This window comes from Pinus tabuliformis, chromosome J (assembly GCF_031772625.1).
Source record: "Pinus tabuliformis cultivar Carrire ecotype Pingquan chromosome J, CPIR1, whole genome shotgun sequence".
Classification (NCBI taxonomy): Eukaryota; Viridiplantae; Streptophyta; class Pinopsida; order Pinales; family Pinaceae; genus Pinus; species Pinus tabuliformis.
In genome coordinates this window covers 577,467,512-577,495,281 of record NC_142295.1, presented here as the reverse complement: position 1 = coordinate 577,495,281, position 27,770 = coordinate 577,467,512, and the positions used below count along the sequence as shown (strand labels likewise).

At 39.6% G+C, this 27,770-nt stretch overlaps 1 protein-coding gene across 2 annotated transcripts in view; it reads left to right on the top strand.

Moving 5' to 3' along the window:
• LOC149228296 (uncharacterized) overlaps positions 1-27,770 on the top strand; it is a 311,074-nt gene that overhangs the window by 53,299 nt on the left and 230,005 nt on the right. For both annotated transcript variants that reach the window (XM_089375668.1, XM_089375669.1), the window contains exon 2: positions 14,500-14,578. In XM_089375668.1, coding sequence (XP_089231794.1) covers positions 14,500-14,578 — 79 coding nt within the window. The remainder of the gene's footprint in view (positions 1-14,499; positions 14,579-27,770) is intronic.

Below are 27,770 nucleotides of genomic sequence, written 5' to 3'. Positions count from 1 at the left end.
CCTTTGCCATTATTGGTTTATGTTTATCTTTGGCATATCATATTGAATCATTGGCTAATTTTTTTTAAGTGCTCTAATTGTTATTAGATTCATTGTTCATATTGTATATAGATATCTATTGTGATCTCTTTATTTAGTCAATCATTGAGCATTGTTGTATCTTGTTGACACTTGAAAATTTGGCACAAACTCGAGGATAAAGATTGTCTCTTAATTGACAACTACTGGTTGTCATAGTTGAAGATCAAATCATAACTAAGGTACTTAATCAATAAACAATCTTAACTCAAGATCAATCATAATTCTTGCATTACATCTTAGAATTAGTTGAGCATGTAATAACTAACCTCAAAGCATAAGTTTGGTTGATAGACTTCTACGGCCACCCTTCTCATCTAGATTGAGGGGCTTAACAACTCTTCGGTGGTTAACACGGTGACCTTGCAGTTGTCAGAGCCATAGTCTCTGTAGTGCCGGAGGCATTAGGTAATAAGAGCCTAATAGAAGGTATTGTTAATCAAGTCGTTGCTTGCTTCCTGTTGGCTTCCTTCCCACAACCTACTTTGGACCCTAGCTTCAAAATAGTTGAGGGAAGGTCATACTTAGATTAGGCATTTAACTTAAAGGTGACCAAGATCTTTGCATTTCATCTAGATCTTAGAATTTGCATAGCATATAGGTTAGAAATCATATAAGCAGTGGTTGTCCATCCAGTTACTTGGTCGCAATTTGTGTAGGGCACTGTTTTTTTTGGGAGATTTACAATTTTTACTGATTGAAGATTTAATGATACATATAGTGACATCTTAAACACAATTTGTCAATTTAATATATAATACATACCTGACTTTCGCTTTTGATGTCGATCCCAGGTTGTCGCCGCTCCAAATTCATTCTCGTTACCAAATGACCAAATCCTTCCTGCCAAACTGGGCACAATCTTTGGTACCCAGTGCCAAAATACTTCGCAATTGAGGTATTCTGGCCCTCCGTGCCCAAAAGGTTCAAGACAAGTCTTCAGTTCTTTTCCCCCTCCTCCCCCTCGATGTCTCTGTGTACTTGGATAAATGCTTCTTCTTAGGCGGTCGCCGCCTTCTTCCACTGCCCTCATCTGATTATATGTACTAGTCACATGGTTTACGTGTATTCTCAAGGTGAGGTACGTATATGTTAATATACTCGATTGTTTATGTTAAATTAATAAGTTTAACATTTAACTCTTTATAATATTTAAATAAATGAATAATTATCATATAAATATATCAAGTGTTTGTTACATTAAATTAATGAGTTTAACTTCTAAATTATTTAATTAAACACGTTTACATTAGCAGAATTGAAAGTGTTAATTTAATTTAATTTTATTTAATAACCTTATAATTACGAAATATTTAATATGTATATTTGAGAGTGTCGAATTTTAGGTAATACTTCATTTCTTAATAATTTAGGTATTTAAACATCTTTTATAATTTTTTAATGAGTATACTAGTGCAAGGCATGTGATGTACGCATATTTAATTATCATATGCATACATTGTATACATGCTAATACCCTTTTGCCTATAAATCGAAATGGGTCATTATTGTAATAAGCAAGAGTTTTGACTCCGTAAGGCACTGGTCTCATTTCTAATCAAATCCTTGAATCTTGCTAAATTTAACCAGGTAGCTAGGGAACTCAACTGTGTTTCCTAGACAAGTTGGTTCCCAACTTGTCTTTCATCATCTTGTTTCCATAGGGACCACCCCCTATAGCATGCTGTTGGGAGACAACTAGAATGGAGTGGGCGGGGATCAGTGTGACAACCCCCGTCTTGAGCCGTTGTCGCGGTGCTTGTACAATCTAAGCGACAACATTTTTGGTGCTGTTGCCGAGGACCAATTTATTGGACCTTGGTGTTGATGACACTCTCATTAATCTTCTAATCCATTTTCATCTTCTTAATCCGTTAAGCACCACATTTTCTGGCGCATTGGTATCTCACTAATCTTCTTATCACCTTGTTCACCTCTTTGTTTGCACCTTAGCCCCTAGACATTTGGGTTAGTTTCCTGTTTGGGTGGCAACTCCACTTATTCATCCATTTTTCTCAGAAAGGAAGCTTTCCTTGATATCCATCTGCTTGATCCTTTACTAACCTTTCAGTGTTTTACCTTTTGGATCTTGGATCTAGATTCATGTTCAAGTGGAGACTCCACTTCTTCCATTTCTTACAAGAATTTATGCTAGAAGCTCACTTCTTGTGGACCTCTTGATTTTCTTGAGCAGGGATCTCTCAATCTAGCATCCATTTGGCCCTTCTTCCCTTCAAGTAGGTTATCATGAGTGAATCCGCCCCTTGTCATTTTACTGACATTCTTCATGATCTCCCGGAAGAGGCCATTGATAATTTTCTTTCTTTCACGGGTAATGATGCAATCACTGCTAGTGATCATCTTACAAAGTTCGTTTTTTGTATGGTAAAGTTCGATGGCTATGCATATGATGAACATGAGGATGTCAAGATGCGACTCTTTGTTCTTTCATTAGAAGACGATGCATTGGATTGGTTTTGGGAGTTCCCTAATGAAACCTTTGACTCCTTACAATCAATTTTTGAGGCCTTTGAAGATAAATATGGAAATCAAAGGGGCTTGCCTTGTGCCTTTAACGTTGAACAAAAAGATGAAAGTAGTCATGTGAAGGACCCAAATATCATAGAAAGATATCAAGAGGATGTGCCATATTGCCGACCTTGTAATCTTTTTCATGATGAATCCACTTGTGCAGCTGCAAGAAGAATCCACGTGTTGATTTGGGGTAGTATCGGATGTGCTCTAGCCATGAAAATTGGTGGAGAGGCTAAAGCACATGAGATCTCCAAGACGCAGAAATGGTTTGGGCAGATTCTAACCGGTTTGGGAGATATTAAAATAATTAATATTTTTTTGGAGTTCCTAAGTCTAAACTGAGGAAAAATAAAATATTAATGGGTATTAATATAAAACTGGGTTAAAATGTTCCAAAAGTCATGGATCAAGCCAAATTTAATTTTAGCTATTGATTAGAGATTTAATCTTTGCCGTTGATGGACCAACGAGAAAAGTATAAGAGGAGGCTTGAGGGTGAGTTGGAGAATACACTAGAGTGATCAATCATTCATTTTGCTAGAGCGGGGTTGCTAAGCAAAAGTGAATCAGTGATCAGCAACGAAGGGCAGTGAGTACGAGGCAGAGAGGTAGGGACAATACTGGGAAACCAACACAAAACCGGAGAGAGCGGAGAAGCAGCCAGTCCAGGCTACACAGAGCCCAGTGGAGGCAACATAGAGCCCAGAGAGTCTGCGTCATCCACGCAGAGGGTAGAGGGAGTGACGCAGAGGCTCCCAGAGGCTGCGTAGTGCCTCAGAGGGCTGACGCAGAGGCCAAAAGGGCCAACGCTGAGCTTCAGTTGTGTCAGAGAGGGTTTCGTGGGATAGGTTTTCTGAATAACTGTCTCCGAATATAGAGGTATTGTTGCCGTATATTTTTCTTTTTCGGGTGAGCCGGTTTAGGCAGCCAGTTGTACTCAGAAAGACTGCATAATAATATAAACCTCTGAATAGCTGCACCGCTTTTCTCGCATTGAGTTTTTCCAAGTACATTGGTCCAAAAATAATGGTGTCACTTGTGTGCTTGTTTTCTTTCAGTTGATGATCTATAGATGTTGATATTGTACTTGTATTTATTTTCAGTATTTACGTGGTAAATAACTTGTTAAGTAATTAAACAAGTAGGTGAAATAAACCGGATAGTACAGGAAGAATTTTTAACCGGTTAGAAATTCCAGCATGGTATCAGAGCGTGGTTGCAGATCACATGAAAACTGAAGGCATCATCCGAGCGAAGCATTTGCAGCAGATTCAACTGTGTTGAGTGACAGAGATGATCCTTGCAGAAGGCGACAGAGGAAGGAGTAACGCAGAGGGATTGCGTCATCATTCTGAGCCAGAGAAAGGCAATGCAGAGGCTAAGGGAGGCAGAATCACGCTCACACAGAGCCACGTAGAGGCCAGGAGGGCTGATGTAGTTGGCTAGGGGAGCTGATTTGATGGTGCTGGGATTGCACAGAGCCAAGTGGCTCAATCCTTCAATTGTTGGGGTTTAGAAGGCCGTGGGTATTTTTGCGGAGCGAAGCTGGTGGGGTACTGTGGTCAGAATAGTACCTAATAGGGCAAGACCAAGGTAGAGGAAGTTGTTGCCGAGGTAGATTTCTAGCCAAGGAATCTGGATCAGTGGTGCAATTGCACAGACGATTGGAGTGGGGCAACTTGACGTTGGCAGAGGGATTTCCAGAAAGGAAATCGAGACTCAGAGGGTGTCGAACCAAGAACTTCCAGACGGGAAGTTGAGAAACTTAGCAGGAGTCGAACATAGGACTTCCAGGAGGGAAGTAGAGACACTCGAAGGAGTCGAAAGAAGAGCAACGAGATGGCTGTGAATGGGATGAGAGATTAGGATAGGCTGGACGGAGCGTCTAACTTTGTGGTCTGGAAGGCCAGGATCTTGTCCATTCTAGACAGGCATTGCCTCAAGGGCTTCGTCTTGAGAGTGATAGGTATCCCAATTGACCTGGTAGCTAATGAAAGGTATGAGGAGGCAATGTCTAAGGCTAAGTTCATCATCCTTAATTGGGTCAAGGATCATGTGGTACCACATATTGCCGAGAAGGAAACGACAAAGGAGATGTGGGATGCCTTGAAGACATTGTACTAGCATACTTCCGTGCAGAGGAAGATGCTCTTGGAGAATCAGCTAAGGGCATACCAGATGTAGAAGGGAGAGCAAATAGATGTCTTCCTCGGTTGGTTGAAGGAAATCCGTGACCAACTAACTTCCATAGGGGCCACGCCGGATGAGGAATTGATGGTGAGAATCGCACTGAACGCAATTTCCGAGGATTGGGAGGTATTTGTCCAGAGCATACTAGGCAGGACGAGTCTTCCAGATTGGGAAGAACTGTGGGCGGCTCTTCGTCAAGAAGAGATCAGACGGCTGACCAAGGCGGGGAGTAGCGGAAAAGGGGTCAGGATCAAGAAGGAGGAAGAAGAGGATGCAGCTCTAGCATCTGCGGGAAAGCAGGAGAAGAGGAAGAAGAAGGACCTCTCCAAGGTCAAGTGCTTCCATTGTGGGGAACTGGGTCATTTTGCGAACCAGTGTCCAAGGAAGAAGAGTAAGGGAGAGGCTTCGGACTCGAAGGCAGTGCCTGCAAAGGCAGAGAAAGAAGTTGAGGAGAGTGACGATTGTGCCATGAGTGCTCATGTGCCACTTGGGAAGAAGTGGGCAGACATCGAGCTGTAGTCAAATGGACTACAGGCGATGAGGGGCAGGGTCCTTGAGGTACCCAACCTCTTGGATTATACCTTGCTACGGGAGCCCCGAAGAGGAGTAGCAGGACTGACGGATGTCGGTAGAGACGAATGCAGATGGAGCGACAGAGAGTGCTACAGTGCGGGAGTCCCAGGACAACGCGAGGCTAGTAGGTTGCAACCGTGCGAGAGGCACGAGAATGTTGCACCAGTGCAGGATGACACAGAGAGGTGTGCAACGGTGCGAGCTGCAGGGAGTTGTTGCAGCAACGCAGAAGTCAGTAGAGGGAGCACTTGTTAGTGGCAGAGGGAGCTTCAACATCGGGAATGTCTCTAGCCTGACAGGGATGTCAGAGTTGGGTGGATCAGTTACTTACTTCTCGGTAACTGAGTTGCAGTGAAATAGTTAGCAGTGGCAGTGCTATAGGCAACACAATGCAGCATGATGAGAGGGGGATGCAGTGTTGGGAGTATGGGCCAGTAGCAGCATAGATGCAGAGGGAGCTTCCGTACGAATGCAACAGTGGTAGTGGCAGGGCCATGGGCAGCAGTACAAGATGTAGTAGTGCAGAGGATGTTGGGCAGGGAGGCCTAGCATCAACATAGAGACCGGTGCTGGATAATCAGGGTGATACTCAGTGTGGAGTATTACTAGAGCACAGTCCTCGCTAAGAGGGAGTGTTGATTTGGGGTAGCACTAGATGTGTTCTAGCCATGAAAATTGGTGGAGAGGCTAAAGCACATGAGATCTCCAAGACCCAGAAATGGTTTGGGCAGATTCTAACCGGTTTGGGAGATATTAAAATAATTAATATTTTTAATGGAGTTCCTAAGTCTAAACTTAGGAAAAATAAAATATTAATGGGTATTAATGTAAAACTGGGTTAGAATGTTCCAAAAGTCATGGATCAAGCCAAATCTAATCTTAGCCATTGATTAGAGATTTAATCTCGGCTGTTTCTGGACCAATGAGAAAAGTATAAGAGGAGGCTTGAGGGTCAGTTGGAGAATACACTAGAGTGATTAGTCATTCATTTTGCTAGAGTGGGGTTGCTAAGCAAAAGTGAATCAGTGATCAACAACGAAGGGTAGTGAGTATGAGGCAGAGAGGTAGGGACACTACTGGGAGACCAGCACAAAAGCGGAGAGAGCAGAGCAACAGTCAGTCTAGGCTACACAGATCCTAGCAGAGGCAATGCAGAGCCCAGAGAATCTGCGTCATCCACGCAAAGGGCAGAGGGAGTGACGTAGAGGCTCCCAGAGGATGTGCGTGCCTCAAGGGCTGATGCAGGTTAGTAGAAGGTTGAGGCAGAGGCCAAAAGGGCCAGCGCTGAGCTTCAGTTGCGTCGGAGAGGGTTTCGTGGGACAAGTTTTCTGAATAACTGTCTCCGGATATAGTGGTATTGTTGTCGTATATTTTTCTTTGTCGGGTGAGCCGATTTAGGGACCCAGTTGTACTCAGAAAGATTGCATAATAATATAACCCTCTGAATAGTTGCATCGATTTTCCCGCATTGGGTTTTTCCGGGGACATTGGTCCAAAAATAATGGTGTCACTTGTGTGCTTGTTTTCTTTCAGTTGATGATCTGTAGATGTTGATACTGTACTTGTGTTTATTTTTAGTATTTATGTGGTAAATAACTTGTTAAGTAATTAAACAAGTAGGTGAAATAAACCAGATAGTACAGGAAGAATTTCTAACGGGTTAGACTTAGAAATTCCAACACCATGATAGTGGAAAAGCAGGGACAAGTTGTCGAATTGGTATCGACGATGAAAAGGAAAAAGATAAGCGACTTATCAATAAGTTAACTCAAATGATGAAAACCATAGAACTAAATCAAGAGAAATTAATGGCAGATCACGCTAAGTATATGAGAGCCATGTACACAAATTTAAAAAGGCGGGATGAAGAGCTAGAAATCATGAAGGTCAATCACTTCGATCAAGTGGCCGCCATGCAAAATCATTTGATCATCATGCAAGCAAATGATGATAAAGTAATAAAGGACATGGAAATCGACTTTCAGACCATGTTGTCAACAATAGAAGAAAAATACAATGAGGAGCTAAAAATCATGAAAATTAATCACTGCAATCAAGTAACCACCATTGAGGAAAAGTGTGCTCAAGAAATGGAAGCTATGCAGAATCATTTGATTTCCATGAAAGTGGATAATGACAAAGTAATACAAGATATGGAAGCTGGTTAGATATGCCTTCAGAATAAGTTGTCGACCATGGAAGAAAACCATGCCATAGAAATGAGTTCCATGAGGAACAGGTTACAGGCAATGGAAATTACTCAGCATAATCAAAGGATCAATTTTCAGAACAAGATAAAGACCATGGAGCACAATCACACACAGGAAATGAAAGCCTTGGAAGCTAAGCATTTCACTCTTCAAGACAAATTCGTGAAGACAAAAATCAATCAAGCAAAATTAATAGTAAGACATGCCAAGGAAATGAGTTCCATGTAGAGGAAGTTGGAAGAAATGGAAAAATTACAAAAGTTGCAGCCTAATCCAGAACTTTCAACAAATCACAGTCTTTCCAACCAGCTGATCCAGAACCCATCTTGTTGTGAGTCTCATGAGGCAGTCACATATCCCGTTTAGATGCAGAATGAAGGGAGACAGGTCACAAAAGTCTTGGGCATTCCATCCCACCATCTTCGACATCAGGCAAGTAGGTCTACATTAACCACATCATCACCAGCATCACGATCCGCTAAGAAGAAATAAAGAAAGCAAAGAAACAAAGGAAAAGAAAGCGCTAAGCTTCTATGGTCTGTTAAAGCACAAGTGACCTTCGAGAGGATGAAGTAGGTGATGAGTTCATGCCCTGTGCTAGCACTACCAGATTTCACTCAGTTATTCGTGCTTGAATGTGACGCTTCAGGGACAGGGATCGGATCAGTGTTGATGCAAAATCACCACCCCATTGCGTTTGAAAGTAGTAAACTCAAGGATTATGAGCGACATTATTCAATTTATGATAAAGAGATATTGGCCATTATGCATGCACTGGCCAAGTTCAGACAGTACCTAGTGGGGAATAGGTTTAAAGTGAAGATTGATCATAACAACCTATGACTCCTCATGGAGCAAAAGGAGTTGAGCAGAAGGCAACATAAATGGATCAACATGTGAAAATTCTTTGAAACGCAACAACTGGAATTTATTCTCCTAACTGATTAACAATTTATTAATTTTCATATTAATATCGAATTAATCACACTGCAATTCCTTCATCAAAAATAAATATTGTGGAAGCAAAATAGGAACTGAGAAATGTTAGCACACACACACAAAATTAACACAGTTATTTTTTGGACAAAAGTCCTTGGAAAAACCCAACTTGGGAAAACTGGTGCAACAACTGAGGGTTTATTTTATTATGCAACAACGAATTCGGAGTACAATCTTTGGGAGTCCAACTGGCTATCCAAATGGCAACATTTGACAGAAAATACTTAGAGAGAATAATTCTCTCCCTCCATAAGCAAACCCATGGCCTTTGAAATCTGACCATCAAACTTTGCATAAGCCGAATTTGCTTCTGACGATCCGCGTGGCTGTGCTGGGAACTCCTGCGTGATCCGTGCATTTGTCCAGGGAAAACCTGCGCGACATCAGTAAAATCCGCGCGACCCTTGTGATTGATCTAGGATAACAACGACGTGGAATACTTTAGTCACTCGCCTTCTACCTCTCTAGATCTGAAAATCTTCCTTCAGATTGCTGTCTTTGCCCCTTTGACACTTTGCTACTAGATCTCTGATTTGATCGGTACTACTGACCTGCAATGGAGGATCAATCTGTCTAGATCAATGAGTATCTGCAACTGGTCACACTTTCAAGTGCTCTCCCAAAAGTGTCTGGTGTTTTCTCCAAGTGCCCATCGACTTTTTCTTATAATCCTCTGTTGGAGCACCAACAACCAAGATTAAAACTTAATCAAGGGCTAGGATCATCTTGTCGATCTGTTTGAGTTTCTAGACTATTCTCACCTTGACTTAATTAATTATGATTAATTAACCATTTTTCCTAAGTTTAGATTTACGAAACATTAAAAAATAGGTTAATAATCTAATTAAGTCATGTCTAGGTGGAATTTCCAGAAACAATTTCTGGGTTTTGGAGATTTCATGTATTCTAGCCTCTCCACCAAATTTTGTGGCTAGAACACATTCGATGCTACAAAAACTAACCCTCCCTCTTAGCGAGAACTGTGTTCTAGTGCTGCACACCTTGCCACAACACTCTCTTTGTATCATCTCCTATCACATTGCTGATGCCTGGCCATACTGCCCACCAACCACTGCGCGAATCTGATGCTGCATTTGTGTTGCTGCTGACCCTGCTGTACTGTTGCCAACTCTACATTTGCACTACAACTCCCTCTCATTGTTGTTGCAACTGCAACTATTGCAACTGAGAAGCATCCGAAATACTGAATCATCTGTGTTCAGTATGATGCATCTGTCTCCTCAGTCTTGATTGCTACTAGCCTCTGCACTGTCACTGAAGAATTTGCGTTGCTGCTAATTCTGCACTGAGCCACTTGCTCTGCTGTCAACACTGCACTACGCTACTCAACATCTAACTTCTATTAGTTTGCAACTATCATTCTAGTACTGATTGCATCAACTGCCATTGATCCGTCCTGCTATTGAATACTGTGGGCTCCCGTAGCTAGGTAATGATCCATGAGGTGGACTCCTCAAGGACCCTGCCCATCTTTGTAGCTTTTTGGGGCTATAACACCAAATCACACCACCTCACTTATGGAGGTATATCTGTGAACATAGTAAACTCTTCCTCTAGCCTAGAGGACAACTTGTCTATTTCTACGGACGCTGCCTACAGGTCCCCCTTCTCCTGCTTTTCCTTCTTCTTGAGAGGACACTAGGTACTATAGTGACCGAACTCGCCACAATTGAAGCACTTAACCTTTGACAGGCCCTTCTTCTTCTTCTTTTGCTCCCCTTGCCCCTAACTGTGACCCTTAGATGCTAGGGCCACATTCTCCTCCTCCTTCACACCCTTCGATCTGCTGCTACTATTGCCACTGATGGAGCTCTTAAGCAAAGCTCGCCTCATTTCCTCCTGCTGCAAATAGGCCCACATCCTGTCCCATCTAGGTAGCATGTCTCTGCCCAATATACTTTGGATGAAGGGTTGCCAATCCTCTGAGACACTGTTTAGTGCCAAATGTACTAGCTCTGATGGTTGAGGTGCTGCCCCAATAGTTGCAAGCTGATCTTGGACCTCCTAAATCTTGGTGAGGAAGGGATCTATGCCTTCCCCCTTCTGCATCCTGATGCATCTCAACTTTTCTTCCAGGAACATTTTCCTCTGCTCGGAAGTACCCTGATATAGCGTAGAGAGAGCTATCCACATATCTTTGGTTGTACCTTTGTTTGCCACATGTGAGACTATATAATCTAGACTCCATCCAAGATCAACCCCTTCACCCTCGCCATCTCCTTCCTATATTCTTTGTGCAGATCCACATCTTGGGGAACTGCCACCACATTATCTATGTAGGCTTTCAGGCCATATTCATCTAGAAGGAAGGACATCCTAGCCTTCCAGATGACATAGTTGTAAGCTCCATCCAACCTATCCTGATCTCTAAGCCCCACTGTGCCCATCTCAAAAAACTGTAAAAAACCCCCTCTTTCCTTCTACTTGGCTGCCACTCTGCTACTCGAACTCCCTTCTGGAATGCATAGATTTGCTAGTTGATATTGCCAATTTGCCTCGGAAAATCGAACTTCGGGGACTCTAAGTTTACTGAGAGAAATTTTCCCTTTGTTGTGTGTGATTTTCTCTTTCTTCTGACACTGAATTTGCTCTAGCAAATTGCTGCAAACCCTCTGTGTCCATACAAGAATTTTCTCTGTGAAAATCTGAGTCGCTGCTACTCCTGGCTGCACTATACTTGTAGCTTTTTCATACTCGCGCATCTATTCTATCTAAACTCGCGTGATCTGCGCGTCTATACAGGAAAATCTCGTGAAACTCTCGCAACTATTATGAGCGAACCCGTGCGACTGTCCGAAAAATTCGTCCTGCGGCTCCCTTTGAGCTGCGAATTTCTCTTCTTCGCTTCTAAGCCTTCTGTCTGCCAAATATGCTTTGATACCATGTGAAAATTCCTTGAAACACAACAACTAGAATTAATTCTCCTAACTGATTAACAATTTATTAATTTTCAGATTAATATCGAATTAATCACACTGCAATTTCTTCACCAAAAATAAATACTGCGGAAGCAAAATAGGAACTGAGAAATGCTAGCACACACACGCACACAAAATTAACACAGTTATTTTTGGACAAATGTCCTCGTAAAAACCCAACTTGGGAAAACCGATGCAACAGTTGAGGGTTTACTTTATTATGCAGTTGTGAATTTTGAGTACAATCTTTGGGAGCCCAACTGGCTGTCCAAATGGCAAGATTTGACAGAAAATACTTAGAGAGAATAATTCTCTCCCTCCACAAGCAAACATGTGGCCTCTGATATCTGGCCATCAACCTCTGCACAGGTCGAATTTTCTTTTGACGATCTGTGCAGCTGTGGCGTTGGGAACTCATGCGCGATATGCACGTCTGTTCTGGGAAAACTCGCGCGACCCTAATTTACAACTTCAGAAAAATCGCGCGGCCCTTGCGGTTTGGGCTAGCTGCGACGTGGAATACTTCAGCCACTCACCTTCTACCTCTCCGGATCTGAAAATATTCCTTCAGATCATTATCTCTGCCCCTTTGACGCTTTGCTACTTGATCTTTGACTTGATCACTACTGCTGACCTGCATTAGAGGATCAATCTGTCTAGATCACTGAGTCTCTGCAACTGGTCACACTTTCCAGTGCTCCTCACCTTCAAGTGCTCTCCCAAAAGTGTCTTTGGTGTTTTTTCCAAGTGCCCATTGACTTCTTCTTATAATCCTTTGTTGGAGCACCAATGACCAGGATTAAAACTTAATCAAGGGCTAACATCATCTTGTCGATCCGTATGAGTTTCTAGATTATTCTCACCTTGATTTAATTAATTTTGATTAATTAACCTGTTTTCCTAAGTTTAGACTTAGGAAACATTAAAAAATGGATTAATAATCTAATTAAGTCATTTCTAGGTGGAATTTCCAGAAACTATTTACAAGTTTTGGAGATCTCATGTATTCTAGCCTCTCCACCAAATTTCGTTGCTAGAACACATCTGATGCTACAAAAACTAACACAACAAGCTCCAGGCATACAATTTTGAGATTGAGTATGTGAAGGGCAAGAACAATGTAGTAGCAAATGCCCTTTCTAGAATTCCATCCACCCTCTCTCTTATGGAGATTTCAGGTGATTGGAAATCCCTTCTGTTGGTGGAGTATTCCAAAAATAAATTTGCTTGCGAGATCCTAGATGGGCTAGTTCAGGATGACAAGTACTATGTTGTTGATGACATTATTTATGACAAAGGTCTGATTTACCTGGTTCCGGAATCTCAACTCAAGGAGAAGATAATGCAGGAAGCACATAGTTCAACCCTAGTGGGGCACCCTGGGTACTTGAAGACCTATAGACAGATCAGGGAGAGGTTCACATGGAAGGGCCTCAAGATAGATGTGCTAAGATTTGTCAGAGAATGCAGCATCTGCAAACAAAACAAAGCAGAGCACACTCGCTCGGCAGGGTTGCTACAACCGCCTCCCATTTCGGAGCAGAAATGGGAAAGCGTTTCCATGGATTTCATTGCAGGATTGCCCCTGGTGCATGGGAAAGGCTGTATTTATGTGGTGGTGGACAGGCTCACGAAGTTTGCACACTTCTTCGCCATACCCTCCAAATATTCAATAGCACAGGTGGTAGAGTTGTTCTTCAGAGAAGTATTCAGATTGCATGGGCTGCCGAAGACCAGTGTGAGTGACAGGGATGGCAAGTTCACGGGAGGATTCTAGCAGGGTGAAGAATTTTGGGGAATCAGCTGGCTGTCAGGTCTCTCTTTCCTATAGAGTTCTGGTGTGGCATTCAATGAGGACTCTACTAAATTTCATCTGGGGGAGATCTTAATCTCTCGTTATCAACTGTTTTTAGGAAAGATGTAGATTCTCTAGTGTCTTCGGATATAGCTGATGCATTGTTTTTTCTCTCTCAAATAGGGAGAGAGGGCTGCATTAGCAGCTCCATAACTCCTTGAAGTAACAATTGGTGTAAGCTTATGAAGTTTGGACATTCAATATATAAGATGCATTTTCTTAGCAAAAATGATCTATGACAGTTAACAGCATGACAGACATCCAATTGGTAAAAGTGTAGCTGGCTTGAAATTAATCCGATATATCTATTGTTAATCAAGTAACCTAGAGCTTTGCTTCTAACTGGCACCTGATAAATCTTTATTGTACAAGGATCTTATCACTAGAAGATTCCTGCTGAGATCTCTTATTATCATGCATAGACACCCATTCAATTTAGTGTAAAGAGAACAAGGACCCATCTATACTCAACCTAAATTCATATCTTGAGTACAAGCTTCTACAGATTGGTGATTTTTTTCGTCAAGTCCTTACATTCATTTTTAGTGAATCCATATTTATTGATAATTGATCTTTCTTGTGTTTGTAAGCAAACTCATTTTTAATTCGTTTCTGTTAGATATTTTATCGACAGTGTTTTAGTAATCAAAGATTGATGTCAATCGCTTATATGTATTTCTGCATATATATATATATATATATATATCTTTGTTTGCCTATACAAAATGAATTATATTCTGCAGGGACTTCATCCTGCCCTATATATATATATGTGTGTGTGTGTGTGTATATCTTTGTTTGCGTATACAAAATGAATTATATTCTGCATGGACTTCATCCTGCCCCCATGATTCTGCCCATGGTTTGGCTGTAAACTTGTGTATGGCTGATTGTTTGTATTCATCTTTGCCTAGTTGTTTTGGATCTTTTAAGTTTTGAAAATGATTTTTATTGATGGTAACAAGTATCACTCTGAAATAAGTTTTGGGAATAAATAAGTGGCTTGCTTTCATTTATTTCCGACATATCTTTTGTGTAAAGGTCAACTGATCATTTGGGGCAGTATAGTGTTGAATATTGACTAAACTTTCACTCCATATCTTTCTTGTCTTAAAAAAAGATTTGGGGAGGGCTACTACAATGGTTTTGGTGGAAAGGTTGAAGAAGGGGAGACCATTGAAGAGGCGACTGCACGTGAGGTCAGTTTCTGTTCAGATCTCTTCAAGTACACTACATTTATCAGTTTTTGATTTGTTTTGACATCTATAGCTTTCCCCTGTTAAATACCAGGTATTTCCTTTCAATCTAAAAAAGGGTTAGTTCAAAGTTTTATTATTGCAAATAGAATCTAGCAAAAAATGATTCCATGATTCCACCTCAGCATTTTATATAGGATACCATATAGACTGAAATAGGCAGTCGTTGTATGGATTTTGTGAAAATCTGAATATCATCTTTTACATTGGGAATGAGGTTCAATTGAAACTAGAAATGAGACTTCATGATTTTTATGTGATTCTTAAGAGGTACACACATAAAAACTAATAGTGGTTAGGGGTGGTTTTTTAAATTAGAATATAGGTTATAATAATAATGATGGTGTTTACTGCCCCCTTAGTCCAATAAGCTCTATTAGACAAATAAAAGGAGGCAATTCTTCAGAATGTCATTTCTATATTTGAACATGGAGGAAATGAAAGTACCAAGGTCATTACGATTTTTGTAAGTGAAAAGGTTGAGGAGTAATTAAGTGATGAAATTAGGTAAAATTGTGTTATATTATTAAGGATAGGGAAAGTTAAAAGGAAATGGTAATCATCTTCGACCTCCTTCGCATCACAAATTTTACAAGCTTGATCATGCCAAGGTCATGAGCATTAGTCCTAATTTTGGCAATATTCATTTTGTTGTTTAATCTTGTAATGTTGGAAAAATAGTATTGATCAATGAAATTAGGATTTATATAATCTTTGTAGTATTTCAATTTTCCTATGTTGCCAGGAAACGTGGGTGCGGGGACGGGGACGGCATTTTTGGAAACAGGGTGCGTGGGTTCGTCGGGTAATATAATAATATTAAATTTTAATAATTATATTTTATAAATTATAAATTTATAATTAATAATATATATGAAATTTGAATTTGTATATTTTTTCAACTTTAAACAAGAAAACTTTAATGATAATCATTTAAACATGCACATTGAACATTCAACATTGACATTGAAATGGTACCCGTGCAACACAGGAAATAATGGTTATCTTTGTGAAATTTTAGAGTTCTCCTTAGCTGGTATCCCAAGTGACATTGCTTCCTCGATTCTGGCCTAAATCCTTGACGATTATGACAATCTGACCGCACCTGGTAAGACGAGTAGCAAATTCCTCAATTGGAGGCAGCTTTGATTCCAAAAATGCAAAAAACCTTGAGATTTTGACTCTGATCCATGATTCCATGACACAAACTCAAGGGAAAAATAATAAAAATATCATAATCTCATAGACTCTAGAAGCATGCATGCTTTTCTATAGTAGAAAGATTCATATAATAGAAGGATGACAGGAAATCCCCTTCATGGTATATAGTTTTATGGTTGGTACAGGTGCAGTTTCATGGCTGAGTCAAAGGCCGCATGCAATGTCTTTTCCCTCCATTGAATGAGGGTATAGAGCGACAATTAGTGTAGCTTGTGAGGAGATAATTGTTGATCTGCAAATATCACAAGCTGATTCTACAACACTCCACTATGACAATCATGGTGTACTTAATTGGCAAAGAACCCTATGTTTCATGATTGTAACAAACACGTGGAAGTGCATTGCCACTTCATTTGACTGATGACAGAGAACAAGCAAATTGAGCTGCAATATTGTGCAACCCAAGTCAATTCTTTAGGGCACCCTCAAGTTCATCGCCTTTTATTGAAAATGTATTGTAGTAGTAAATTTTTGCATTGAAATGCCGATGTTAAAACTAATACGTGGTTTTCACCTAGAAATGTGGAATATAATAATCATATTGAAATTTCTTACTTAGCTTTTTATGGAAATTTCTTGCTCACCTTTTTATAGAAATTGTACTGTGGATTCCACTTTGTCAACCTTGTTATGTTTGTTGAAGAAAAAGAACTGGAGCAAGGTTTCCAAGTTATGCAAAGACTTTTTAGAGAAAGAGAACTGGAGCAGGTTTCAAATTTATTGATATGTGGTATACATAAAAAGAAGGAAATTTGTTGGGCTTATTCAGATACGATGATAAACCATCCACAGACAGGCTATTTTAAACACATACCCTGTTTATTTTTGATAGCTGTCTTGTTTAGACCTGCTTTCAATATTCTTAGTACACAGAAGTTAGAATTTGGAATTGTTCAAACTTTTACAAGTATTTTCTTAATCTGGTCAATGTCTTGGTCTTTCTTGTGTCTTGTTATATTGCAGCATGTGCTTGAGCATGGCAGACCACATGAGCACTGTGCTGTAATCAAGAAACTAGCAGGACAAATAGTGAAAATGAGTCAACAAAAGTTTGCCTCAAATGACAACAAATCCAAAAATGGAAGGAATTCAATTTCAGTCTGAGTTGTCCTATACAACAAATATCATGCCTTCCCCACCAACAAAATGATCCTAAATTGATTGTCACAAGAAGTATTAATTTGGACTAAATCCAACAAACCTAGAGGACACACATATTATCATGAAACATGACATAGTGAAGCCATATTGAAGAACCCATTAATTTTTTAATGAAGAACCCAAAGAACCCGAAGAACCCAAGAACCCAACCTGAAGAACCCGAAGAACCCGAAGAACCCAAGAACCCAAGCACCCGAAGAACCCGAAGAACCCAAGAACCCAAGCACCCGAAGAACCCAAGAACCCAAGAACCCGTCAAAGGCTAAGAACCCAATTTTTTTTTTTGAAGAACCCGGTTCTTCATAGAAGAACCCGGTTCGTTTGGGTGCGTCTGAGAAGAACCCGTCCCCGAATCCTGGACTTGGGTGCGGGAACCCGGGACGGGTTCGAGAACCCTACCCCCGGGTGCAGGTACCCGTGCAACACAACAATTTTCCCTTATCTTTAAATTTCATAGGATTGTAAGATTTAATATTGTCAATATTAGTAACTTTAGTGTCTTCATTATTTTCCAATAGTTAAGGAAATCCTAATAATATGTAGCCCAACCACTTTTAAGCCCATGGTGGCTCTCTCATACTCAAAGCAATAATAATGAGTCTATCTTTGCTCAACTTGAGCAAATATAATCTAAATATTTATAATGGCTTTAGACTCCACATAAGTACATCTAACTTCAATTAAGAGAATGGGGTAAGGGGTGTTACATTTAATTTTAATTTTATAGGTTATGAAGTATTTTTGGATTTGCTCCATTTTATTTCAAGTGTCATGATGGTTGCTACAAGCTCAAACTTCACAATCGTAACGAATACTCTAGATAACGAAGTGTTGAAAATGATATTTTTATTATTCTAGTCTTAGCAATTAGCATTTCTACATTTGTTTTCGAGATTATAATCTTTCCAACCACTAGTTATTCTCTTCTTGACACTGTGGTTCTAGTTCAAACAAGTGAAATCTATACCTAAGTATTTATTATAATGCACATCTTCAAGGGTGATAGTACCATACAAAATTAGAGGTTATTTTTTTTTTTGACTTAGTTATCATAATTTTGGTTTTATCAATACTAAAAGGAAGTTCATATTTTGCAAAATTGTTGGAGAACTTTGAGTAGCTTGTGAATATCTTCAATAATTTTTACAAGGAGAATAATATCGTCAAGGTATAAGAGAAGGGCGACAAGGAGTCATGCCATCTTGATACCAAGGCATTCATCTTCTAAACATTGCTCAATTTTATTTGTATAGATGCCAAAAAGGGTAGGAGAAAGGAGACACCCTTACTTAACACCAATATTATAACTAATGCCTATTGACCACTTGTTATTACATTTCATCTTAGCAATATCCTTTTGGTACAAGTACAACCTAATCATAACAGTATGGATTTTAGGAGGGGTCCCAATTTGTTCCCTTCTTTTCCATAGCTTGGCTCTAGGCATTGTGTTGAAGGCTTATTTAAAATCAACACTACAATGGATGAGATATTCCCTTTTGTCTCAACATCCCCAACAATAACTCTTAAGGGTAGCAAGATGATCAATCGTAGCATGTTGATTATTGAACCTTGCTTGTGCATTATCCCTTTTATTATTTTCCTCAAGCCATTGACCAAATTTTCTTTCAAGAATCAAGACAAATAATTTTAGTGTTCCTAGAGGGGCTAATCAAGATAGTGCGATAATTGGGGTCATCTTGGTTTTGAGATTTAAAATAGGGGCAATTAAATTTTAGTCCTTTTTTACGGAATCCTTGCTTGAGAGGTTGGCTGAAAAGGTGCTTAATACAAGGCACTAGGATTGAACTCCCAAGTTTTAATATCTTAGTTTGGTATCTGTTACCGCTCAAAGCAGGGGTCCTATAGAACACCTACTAGGTCAAGGGGCAACAATGGAGTGATAGCCCATTGTCATCTCAGCTAAGGCTCCTTGCTCTTTACGGACTTTCACTGATGGGAGGAGACCCGGTATAAAGGGAATCACTAGGAAGATGGATCAATGAATGGATAGAGAGTGATTCCTAATGCCTATTCACAAGAGAGTGTCAATTAGATAGATTGCTTGCTTCAAAAGCAAGGTGACGGGCTCTCTAGGAAGGGATAAGAAGATACTTGAGTCTAGGTTCAGGGGATATGCTTGGACAAGGGGTTTCCTAGACTTAAGGATCCTAGTGAAGAAATGGCTTCTCGGTAATCCTTGTCGAATTTGAGTTGTAGATTTGTGGGACCATAGAGAAGCTAAATGGACCCAAACTAGGTCAAGGGTATGGAGTTGATCAATCAAGGAGGGGATTGACCTAGTTAGGGAAGATAATAGGATCAAAGGACTAATTGTCTTTTGGAGTTCAAATGCAATGATCCAAATGAAGATACTAACCAAAGAGAACTAAGCGGTAACAATGATCCTTGAGCTAGGGCTTGCGATATCTTGCGATTCCATCGTCGGATTGAGCTGAAATTTGGAGGAACCTTTGAGAAGACCCCATTGCAGTTGTGGAACAATTTTCAAGGGTTTTGGATGGCTACAAATGATTTCGTGTGATGCCCTAGGAGACCTTCTCGGGTTAGGCCTAGAATTGGGAAAAGTGAAGAAAAGAGAAGGAAATTTGACCACTAAAGGGATACGAGGATCAATGCCTTATTGCTTGGGCTTAATGGAGTCAAGATACACATAGATCGAGAATTTTCGTGTGCTAAGAAGCCCTAATTGATCCTTGCTAGCCTCTCCAAGGGCAACAACTAGGTCAATAGGGATTTGTACTTCAAATTTGTGAAGGAGACACAGTTTCAAGGTCTTCAACATAAGAGGTGCCTCTAGGAACATTCACCTAATCCCTCAAAGATCAACGCATGCATTTAATCATTTATTCAAGGTCCCAGAAGAATTTCGCATTACATTAACCCATACATGAACAATGATAACAATATACATGCATTTGACAAGTAAGATAACAAGAATAGCATCAAAAATTCGACTTACATGAGAGAGAGTATATCCATTTATCAACTTTGCATTAGAAAGAAGCACCAAAGACAATAGCGAAAATGCATACATCATAGTGCATCAAGAAAGCTCCAAAATCTCAGCCTAGCAAAAAGTGCGAAAATCTCTCAAGTGATACTAATCCAATCCAAGTGATGATGAGAGAAATGAATCATCCTCCCATCTATTTATACAATCCAATAGGGGATTCGAATAGCCTGATTTGTCTTACTTAGGCTCAAATAATAAAATAATGCTCAATAATGACATGACTTGGTGACAAGTTCACCAAGATAGCTCAATAACATAAAAAACAAGCCTCTCAAGAGGGCATAATAATCAATATAATGAGTTTTTGGGCCATTGAGAAGGCCTAATGAAGTCTAAAGTGTGCCATGATGAGAGAATGGAATCCAAACATAGTGGACAAGGGGTTGGCCCCTTGTTTCCCAAGTAAGTCACAGATGGTGCTCCCATGTGGGTGTGGGGGCACAAGGACATCCTCATGGGTCTCCAAGTGGGTCGATAATAACTGTAAACCAACTGTAAGGGCTAGGATGATGACATAAGCCCTTGTCATCATCTTAGCAAGATGTTTCTGAAGGAGAGGCTGAGAACCTATAGGATGTAGAAGGGAGAAGGAGTTACCCCCTACCTCACCAAGATTCAGGATATTCGGAATGAGCTTGCTGCAGGAGGAGAGACACCTTAAGAAGCTGAACTGGTGCATGTAGCTATCAATGATTTCACCAAAGAGTGGGCTACTTTCGTTGAAGGTATTACTAGACGAGATCAACTACCTAGATGGGATCAATTTTGGGAAGATTTCATGCAAGAGGAGATGCAACTTTCTCTAGTCAAGAGTAGTCTCAGTGGCAGCAACAAAGGATCAAAGAGTGTGAAGGAGGAGGAGAATGTAGCCCTTGCATCAAAGGGAAAGGCAAAGAAAGGTCCCAGTGAGGGACAAGCCTCATAGGGAGGAGAGAAGAAGAAGGATCTGTTGAATATCAAATGCTTGAGGTGTGGTGAGTTTGGTCACTACAATACCCAGTGTCCTCAGAGAAAGAAGGACAAGAAGCAGAAGCAGGAGCAGGCAACAACTTCGGTAGAGATTGACCAATTGTCCTCCAGGTTGGCTGTGAAAATTTCACCGCTGAAATTCTATTGCAGCAATTGGAGTTAATTCTTCTAACTGTAAATTAATTTAACAATTTATTGCTACAACAACAACGAATCAATCACGCTGCAATCTTCACAAATAAAAAATACCGCGGAAGATAAATTGGAAAATGTGAAAGTACTGGCACACACACACAAAAATATAACACCGTTATTTTTGGACAAATGTCCTCGGAAAAAAACCAATGTGGGAAAATTGGTGCAATAGTTGGGGGTTTTTTATTATCGAGTAGCAACGAGAAAATTCTGTGTACAACTGGAAGGAAAAATGGGCACAAAAATTTGTGAGACAAATTTTGTCTCACCTAACATTAATCAAGCTCCAAAACTAGCAAATACTGGGCTCCACGAAACCCCTGCGTCAACCTCTACTTCACTTTTGCGCAAGCACTGGTACGCTCTACCTAGAAACTGCAACTAATCAAGCTGTCTGCCCAACTCGACCTCTGAGAATGACTTGCTAGCCCTCCGGAAATTCTCTTGGTCTCCAACAACTGAATCGACCCTCTAACTAGCCATATCGAACTCTGCCTCTGAAGCTTCTGTGCTAGAACTGCACAACCTCACTGAGGAAACTAGACCACCTTGTAGCTGACTCTCCGGAACTAGAAGACTTCCTCCAGACTCACTGTCTCTGCCCCCCTTTGTCTTTGCGCCCCCTATCTAGCTTGAACTCTTTTGGCAGAATGCTGGTGCTCTTTGGAAAAATCGAATTGCCCAAGGAAATCGATCTCAAGTGTGTTCCTCCATCTACCCATTGACTTCTTCTTATAATCTCACTGTGGGACTCTAAAGACCAAGATTAAAACTTAATCAATGGCTGAGATTATTTCCTATTCGATCTGTGTGAGTTTCTAGAGAAATCTCACCTTCCTCAATTAATTATTGTTAATTAATCATTTTACCTATGTTAGACTTAGGAAAAATTTAATTATTGATTAATTAACTTAATTAAGGCATTTCTAGGGGATTTTCCTGAAACCTTTTCTGGGTTTCGGAGTCCTAGTGTTTCTTAGCCTCTTTGTTAACTATCGAGACTAGAACACCATCAGATGCTACAAAAACTAACATTTCACTTTGTATTTAACTATACCTCTAGGTGAGAGGTGGGGGGACATTGAGCTTTAGACTCTAGAGTTGTGCAAAGCTGGGCATAATCCTTCGAGGAGAGCATCAGAGAGGTGTTGAGCATCAGATAAGTGTTTAACATCGGGCAAGTGTTTCCTCTTGGATCAATACCCTTGCCATAGGGGCCTGCAATATTCAGTAGCAGATGGATCAATGTTCAAGATGGCGCAGTCAGTACCTGAGGGAAAATTGTAGTATTAGTTGCAGTCAGACGTTGAGGGGTGCAAAGCAGTTGTAGTGTAGACAGTTACTCAGTGGACAATGCAGAGGCTAGTAGCAGTTAGAGACTCAGGAGACAGTTGTAGAGCCACTCCAATGGCACAGTTGATTCAAAGATTGGTTCTTAGTTGCAGTAGTTGCAACAACAAAAATAGCATGAGATCAGTTGTAGCGCAGTGCAGAGTTGGCAACACTACAGGTTGTACAGTTAGTGTCAACAGTAGCGTAGGTGCAGGTTCGTTCAACTTAGAATAGCAGACGAATTAGAGTTGCATAGTAGCTTGGTGGGTAGTGGTAGGTTGTCACAATTGTTAGACATTAGCAATGTGTATGGGAGGATGTTATGAGATCATCTAGAACACTTTCCTCTCTAAGAGGGAGTGTTAATTTTTGATGGTTGGGTAGAATCGGACATCCGTTCTAGTCTTGACATTGGTCAGAGAGGCTTAAAAACACAAGATCTCCAGAACCCATAAAAAGTTTCAGGAGAAAACACTTAAAGATGGCTTAATTAAATTAATTAGTTAATAATTAAATATTTCCTAAGTCTAACTTAGGAAAAGTTATTAATTAACAATAATTAATTAAGAAAGGTGAGTTTTCTCTAGAAAATCACATGGATCGACTTAGAGATGATCTTAGTCGTTGATGAGGATTTAATCATGGCCGTTGGTGAGCCAATGAGAGATTATAAGAGGAGGTCGATGGGGTTGGAGCAAGACACACAAGAAGAGCGAGTTCCTTGGCAGATCGAGCTATCTAGCAGCAACAGGGAAGAAGAGTTCGAGGATGTGGGAGTAAGAGGGAGCATAGACAACATATCCAAAGGAGATTTCTAGTTCTAGAGAGTCAGAAGCAAGAGGCTAAGTGATTCCTCAGGAGGTTGCGCAGGTAGCATCATAGAGGCAGTTCAATTTCGCTGGAGAGGTGCTCGATTTAGCTTCCAGAGGCCGGAAGAGATTTCTAGAGGGCCGAAGAATCACTTCCAAGTTAGTAGGGATAAGGACTTGATCAAAAGGTAGTTTTTAGGAGTGCAATTTACAGGATGCGCTGAGGCAGTGCAGAGACCTATGCAGGGGTTCTAGAAGAGCTAGTTTTTGAAGCTAAGCTATGTTGGGATTGCCTGAGGAGAGAGAAATTTTTCTCTAATAATTTTGGCCAGATTACCTTGTTATGGATTGCTAGTTTGGGCATCCAGATTGTACTCAGAATTTTGTCGCTGCTATAATAATAAAACCCTCATCTGCTACACCAGTTTTCTCGCATTGGGTTTTTCCAGGGACATTGGTCCAAAAATAACTGTCATAATTTTTATGTGTGTGCGCTCTATATTTCTCATTTCCTGCATTTTATTTCGCAACATATTTTATTTGTGAAAATTTGCAGTGTGATTTATTCATTGTTTGCAACTTTGCCGTAGCAAATAAATTGTATAATTTTCAGTTAGAAGAATAAATTTTCAGCTGCTGCAATTTAAGGAAAATTTCACAACTAGTGCATCTGTCCGCTGCTACCGAAAACTAACACTCCCTCTTAGCGAGAAAGGTGTTTTCCACTACTCCCATCTTATCTCTGAAGTAGACAAACCTTGCCTTACCCAAGGCCTTTGTGAGAATATTTGCAATCTATTGATCTGTGGGAACATACTGTAGCCAAACTGATCCCACGCTATACATATTCTTTGATGAAGTGGTATCTGATGTCAATATGCTTCTGCCTATCATGAAAGACTGTATTCTCAAAGAGCTTAATGCAACTTTGATTATCACAACAGATCTAAGTCACATGACACGGGGATTCGGGACACGTAGGATTCGAGATTTGTGGTGTCGGATTTGGACACGTTGACCCCCCGGAACAGGACACGTAGGATTCGTTATATTTTATTTTATATATATATATATATATATATGTATATTTAAAATATATATATATATATATATATATATATATATATATATATATATATATGTATGTATTAAAAATTAGATATTTCTTACACAAATTTTAATTAATGATACAAATTTATTGATTTCAAATATAGATCTTCATCTATAGCTATTAGCATGCATAGTACATACAAAATTCAAATACATGTTTTATCTATTTCTAATGCTTGGCCCTCTTGCCACCACGAGAAATGTCTAATTTTTTAGTCTTGTTGGAAAATCAGGATCTTTGTCATTAATATCACCCTCTAAGCATTAATATCCAGAGGTATTTTTGTCATTACCTCTGTATCTGTATAGGGATCTTTGTCATTAATATCACCCTTTAAGCATTAACATAAGATAGAACAAGTATAACATGTCAAGTCAAGATTTTGTTTGAGTGATGCGTACATTTTTAGGAGGGTCATGATACAGGAGTTTGACAACCAATGTCACTAACATCAAGGTACATAGAGGGATTGGTGCTCTTGATTAAATACGAGTTCCATACCCTAATACATGACAAAATTCAATGGAAACATTGCAATCCCCCAATCCTAAAATGCTGAAAAACTGATAAGTCTACTGGATCTTGAATGAAATCTAAAATTCTACTTTTTCCATATGAAATCCAATGAGGCCGGAACCACTCTCAAACATCCTGAGTCATTTCATGGTAATGTTAAAAATTTAAGTAAAAGTGACATTCTCCTTAATCTTCATTTTCATCCTTTTACTTTAAGAATTTAACATTACCATGAATAGCATATCAATACTAGGAACTAGACTTGATCATTAAGCTGCCAAAATGCTTGCCAAATGAAAATATGCGTGGCTGTAATGACCAAATGCGGCCTTTTCATACCCGTGCAGGTCACTTTTGTCGGCTAATGAGTCCTGGAAAACAGGACACGCTGCCAAAATTGTGACACGACCTCAGATTCGACGACTCAGGAAAGGACACGACGTGTCATGGTTTTTGGACACGAATCAGGGCAGAATCGCGTCGGACATGCTGGATTCGGGATTCGTGGGGCCTATAGGACGAATCTGGTTATCTAGCAACAGATACTGGTCGAATCTAACAACTGACCAAACAGTCCCACTGGCAGCTTTCAAAGCCAAATAGATTCACATGTGACCATGCTTGCTACCATGTATTCTGCCTCTGCATAACTTAGTGCCACGAACTTCTGCTTCCTGCTGCACCAAGAGACAACCCCTGATCTAATACTAAAGCAACACCTTGAGGTGCTTTTCCAATCCACTAAATGGCTTGCCCAGTCTGCATCTGTATATCCCATCAAATTGATGCCATCACCTCGAGTATATCGTAGCCCATACTTGACTGTATCACGTAGATACTGCGATACATGCCTCCCTGCTGCCTAATGTATAGAAGCATGAAGTTAAGTATATCAGAATCTTACAATAATGGAAGCATCAAACTTTAGACATCAAACACCTGAACTTAGTTAGTTTCATAAAGAGACACATACTTTCAACCTTTTGCTCGGGTTAGGTTATAACACTTAGATCACATTAGTAACTTAATCAAAATATTAGTCTCATTATATCTAGGGCCTCAATATTTCTTCTAGAGATATGACATACTCTACTATAATATATTGCAAACCCTTGAAGCAATTCAAACAAGTACACTTACAATGCATCTAACAATTTTAGAATTTATATGTTAGACTTCTACTAGGATTTAATGCAAACCCTAGATTCCATCTTTAAGACACTAAGCCTTAGATGTCAACAATCAAAACTAATCACAACACAATCTAAGGTTTCAACTAAATGACCAACTTCTACTAGGGTTTGTTGTAAACCCTAGATTTTATCATCATAATGGAAACAATATTGCCATATCCTAGAATATCGAACTTCTACTAGGGCTTAGTTTCAAACCCTAGAATTTTCACACTATAAGCATCAACAATTTGGTTAGTACATATACATATCTAGGATGCACAAACATATCAATATCCCAAGACACAAATATCAATACATTTAAAGTTAGACATATAACAATCTAGATTAGGCTAGGGTTTTGATCAGACGGACAAACATACACCTAGGGATTCATTCCTAGGAGCTTACTCTCGATATATAAGGGTTTTGTTCATAAACCCCAAATTAACAAAACCTCAATATCTAGGAATACACAACCTTAAAGGACTAGGTTTTCCATAACAATACTAAGACACCAAACATGACATTACCGTCAAAACCCCAAACATCAAAAGAATACTATTTTCTAGGTTTCATTAGTAACCCTAAGTAGATTAGGGTTTTTCACATTAACATTGACATACCCTTAGGTTAGGGTTTTACAGAGAACCTTTTAGGGTTCCACAAACATGATGATTTTAACGATGGTAGATTCAATCTAATGATTAATCACCTAAACAAGAATCTTTATGATTCATAGGTCCTAGACATAACACTTGTTAGTAATGTAAAGCAGATTTATTAGAATGGATGAATATACCTTTATCACGAACAAAGCTTATAGTCTAAGACATACCTTTGAGTTGTTTTCTAGAAAAACCTTGTAGGACATCAATTCCAATAGAACTTCTATCATGCTTTGTGAGGTCTTCTCCACAACCCTTGAACAGATCAACATGCTTTCTTAAACAAGGAAATATAAAAGAAATGTTATTAGTATCTAAACGCATTTCGATAGGAAAAGGAAAGCCAAATATAAAAGATAATACAAAGAGTAAGATACTTATCTTGGGAAAAATGGTGAGGGCTCCATCTTAATCCAATCTCGAGGGATACCTATAACTTTAACAAAACAATTCAAAAATATTTTTCCAAAGCATGTTGAACTTATAAGTAATAAAAGTCAAAATACATCGTTAAAAGATCATCAAAGATTTATCGACGACCGAGCTTATTTTGACGGGGATCAAGCCAACTAGTTGTTATTTTCCACTTGGAGGACTTTCTCTATAAATAGAAGGCCTTTTGCTTCTATTTCTCATCTTTTGATGAACTGGGTTTGATGTAATTTGTAAACGCTGGTGCAAAGCCACTCTTTTGTTGGGAACGTTTTGATCATCATAATAAAAGACTTTGGGGTGCAGTTCATGGTGTCTTTGTCTCATTGATTTGTGGTACGTGCTGGGTATGTGCATTCCTATATTGTGCTTCAGATAATAATTAATCGTTATTTCATTGTAGATGATAGGAACATTCTATTGGTAAGTTTTGGGCTTATCTTAGGTGATCCGATTCATTGTGTGTTCTAACGGTTTCTACTTGAGAAAATATATAGAGTTTGCAGGTTCCC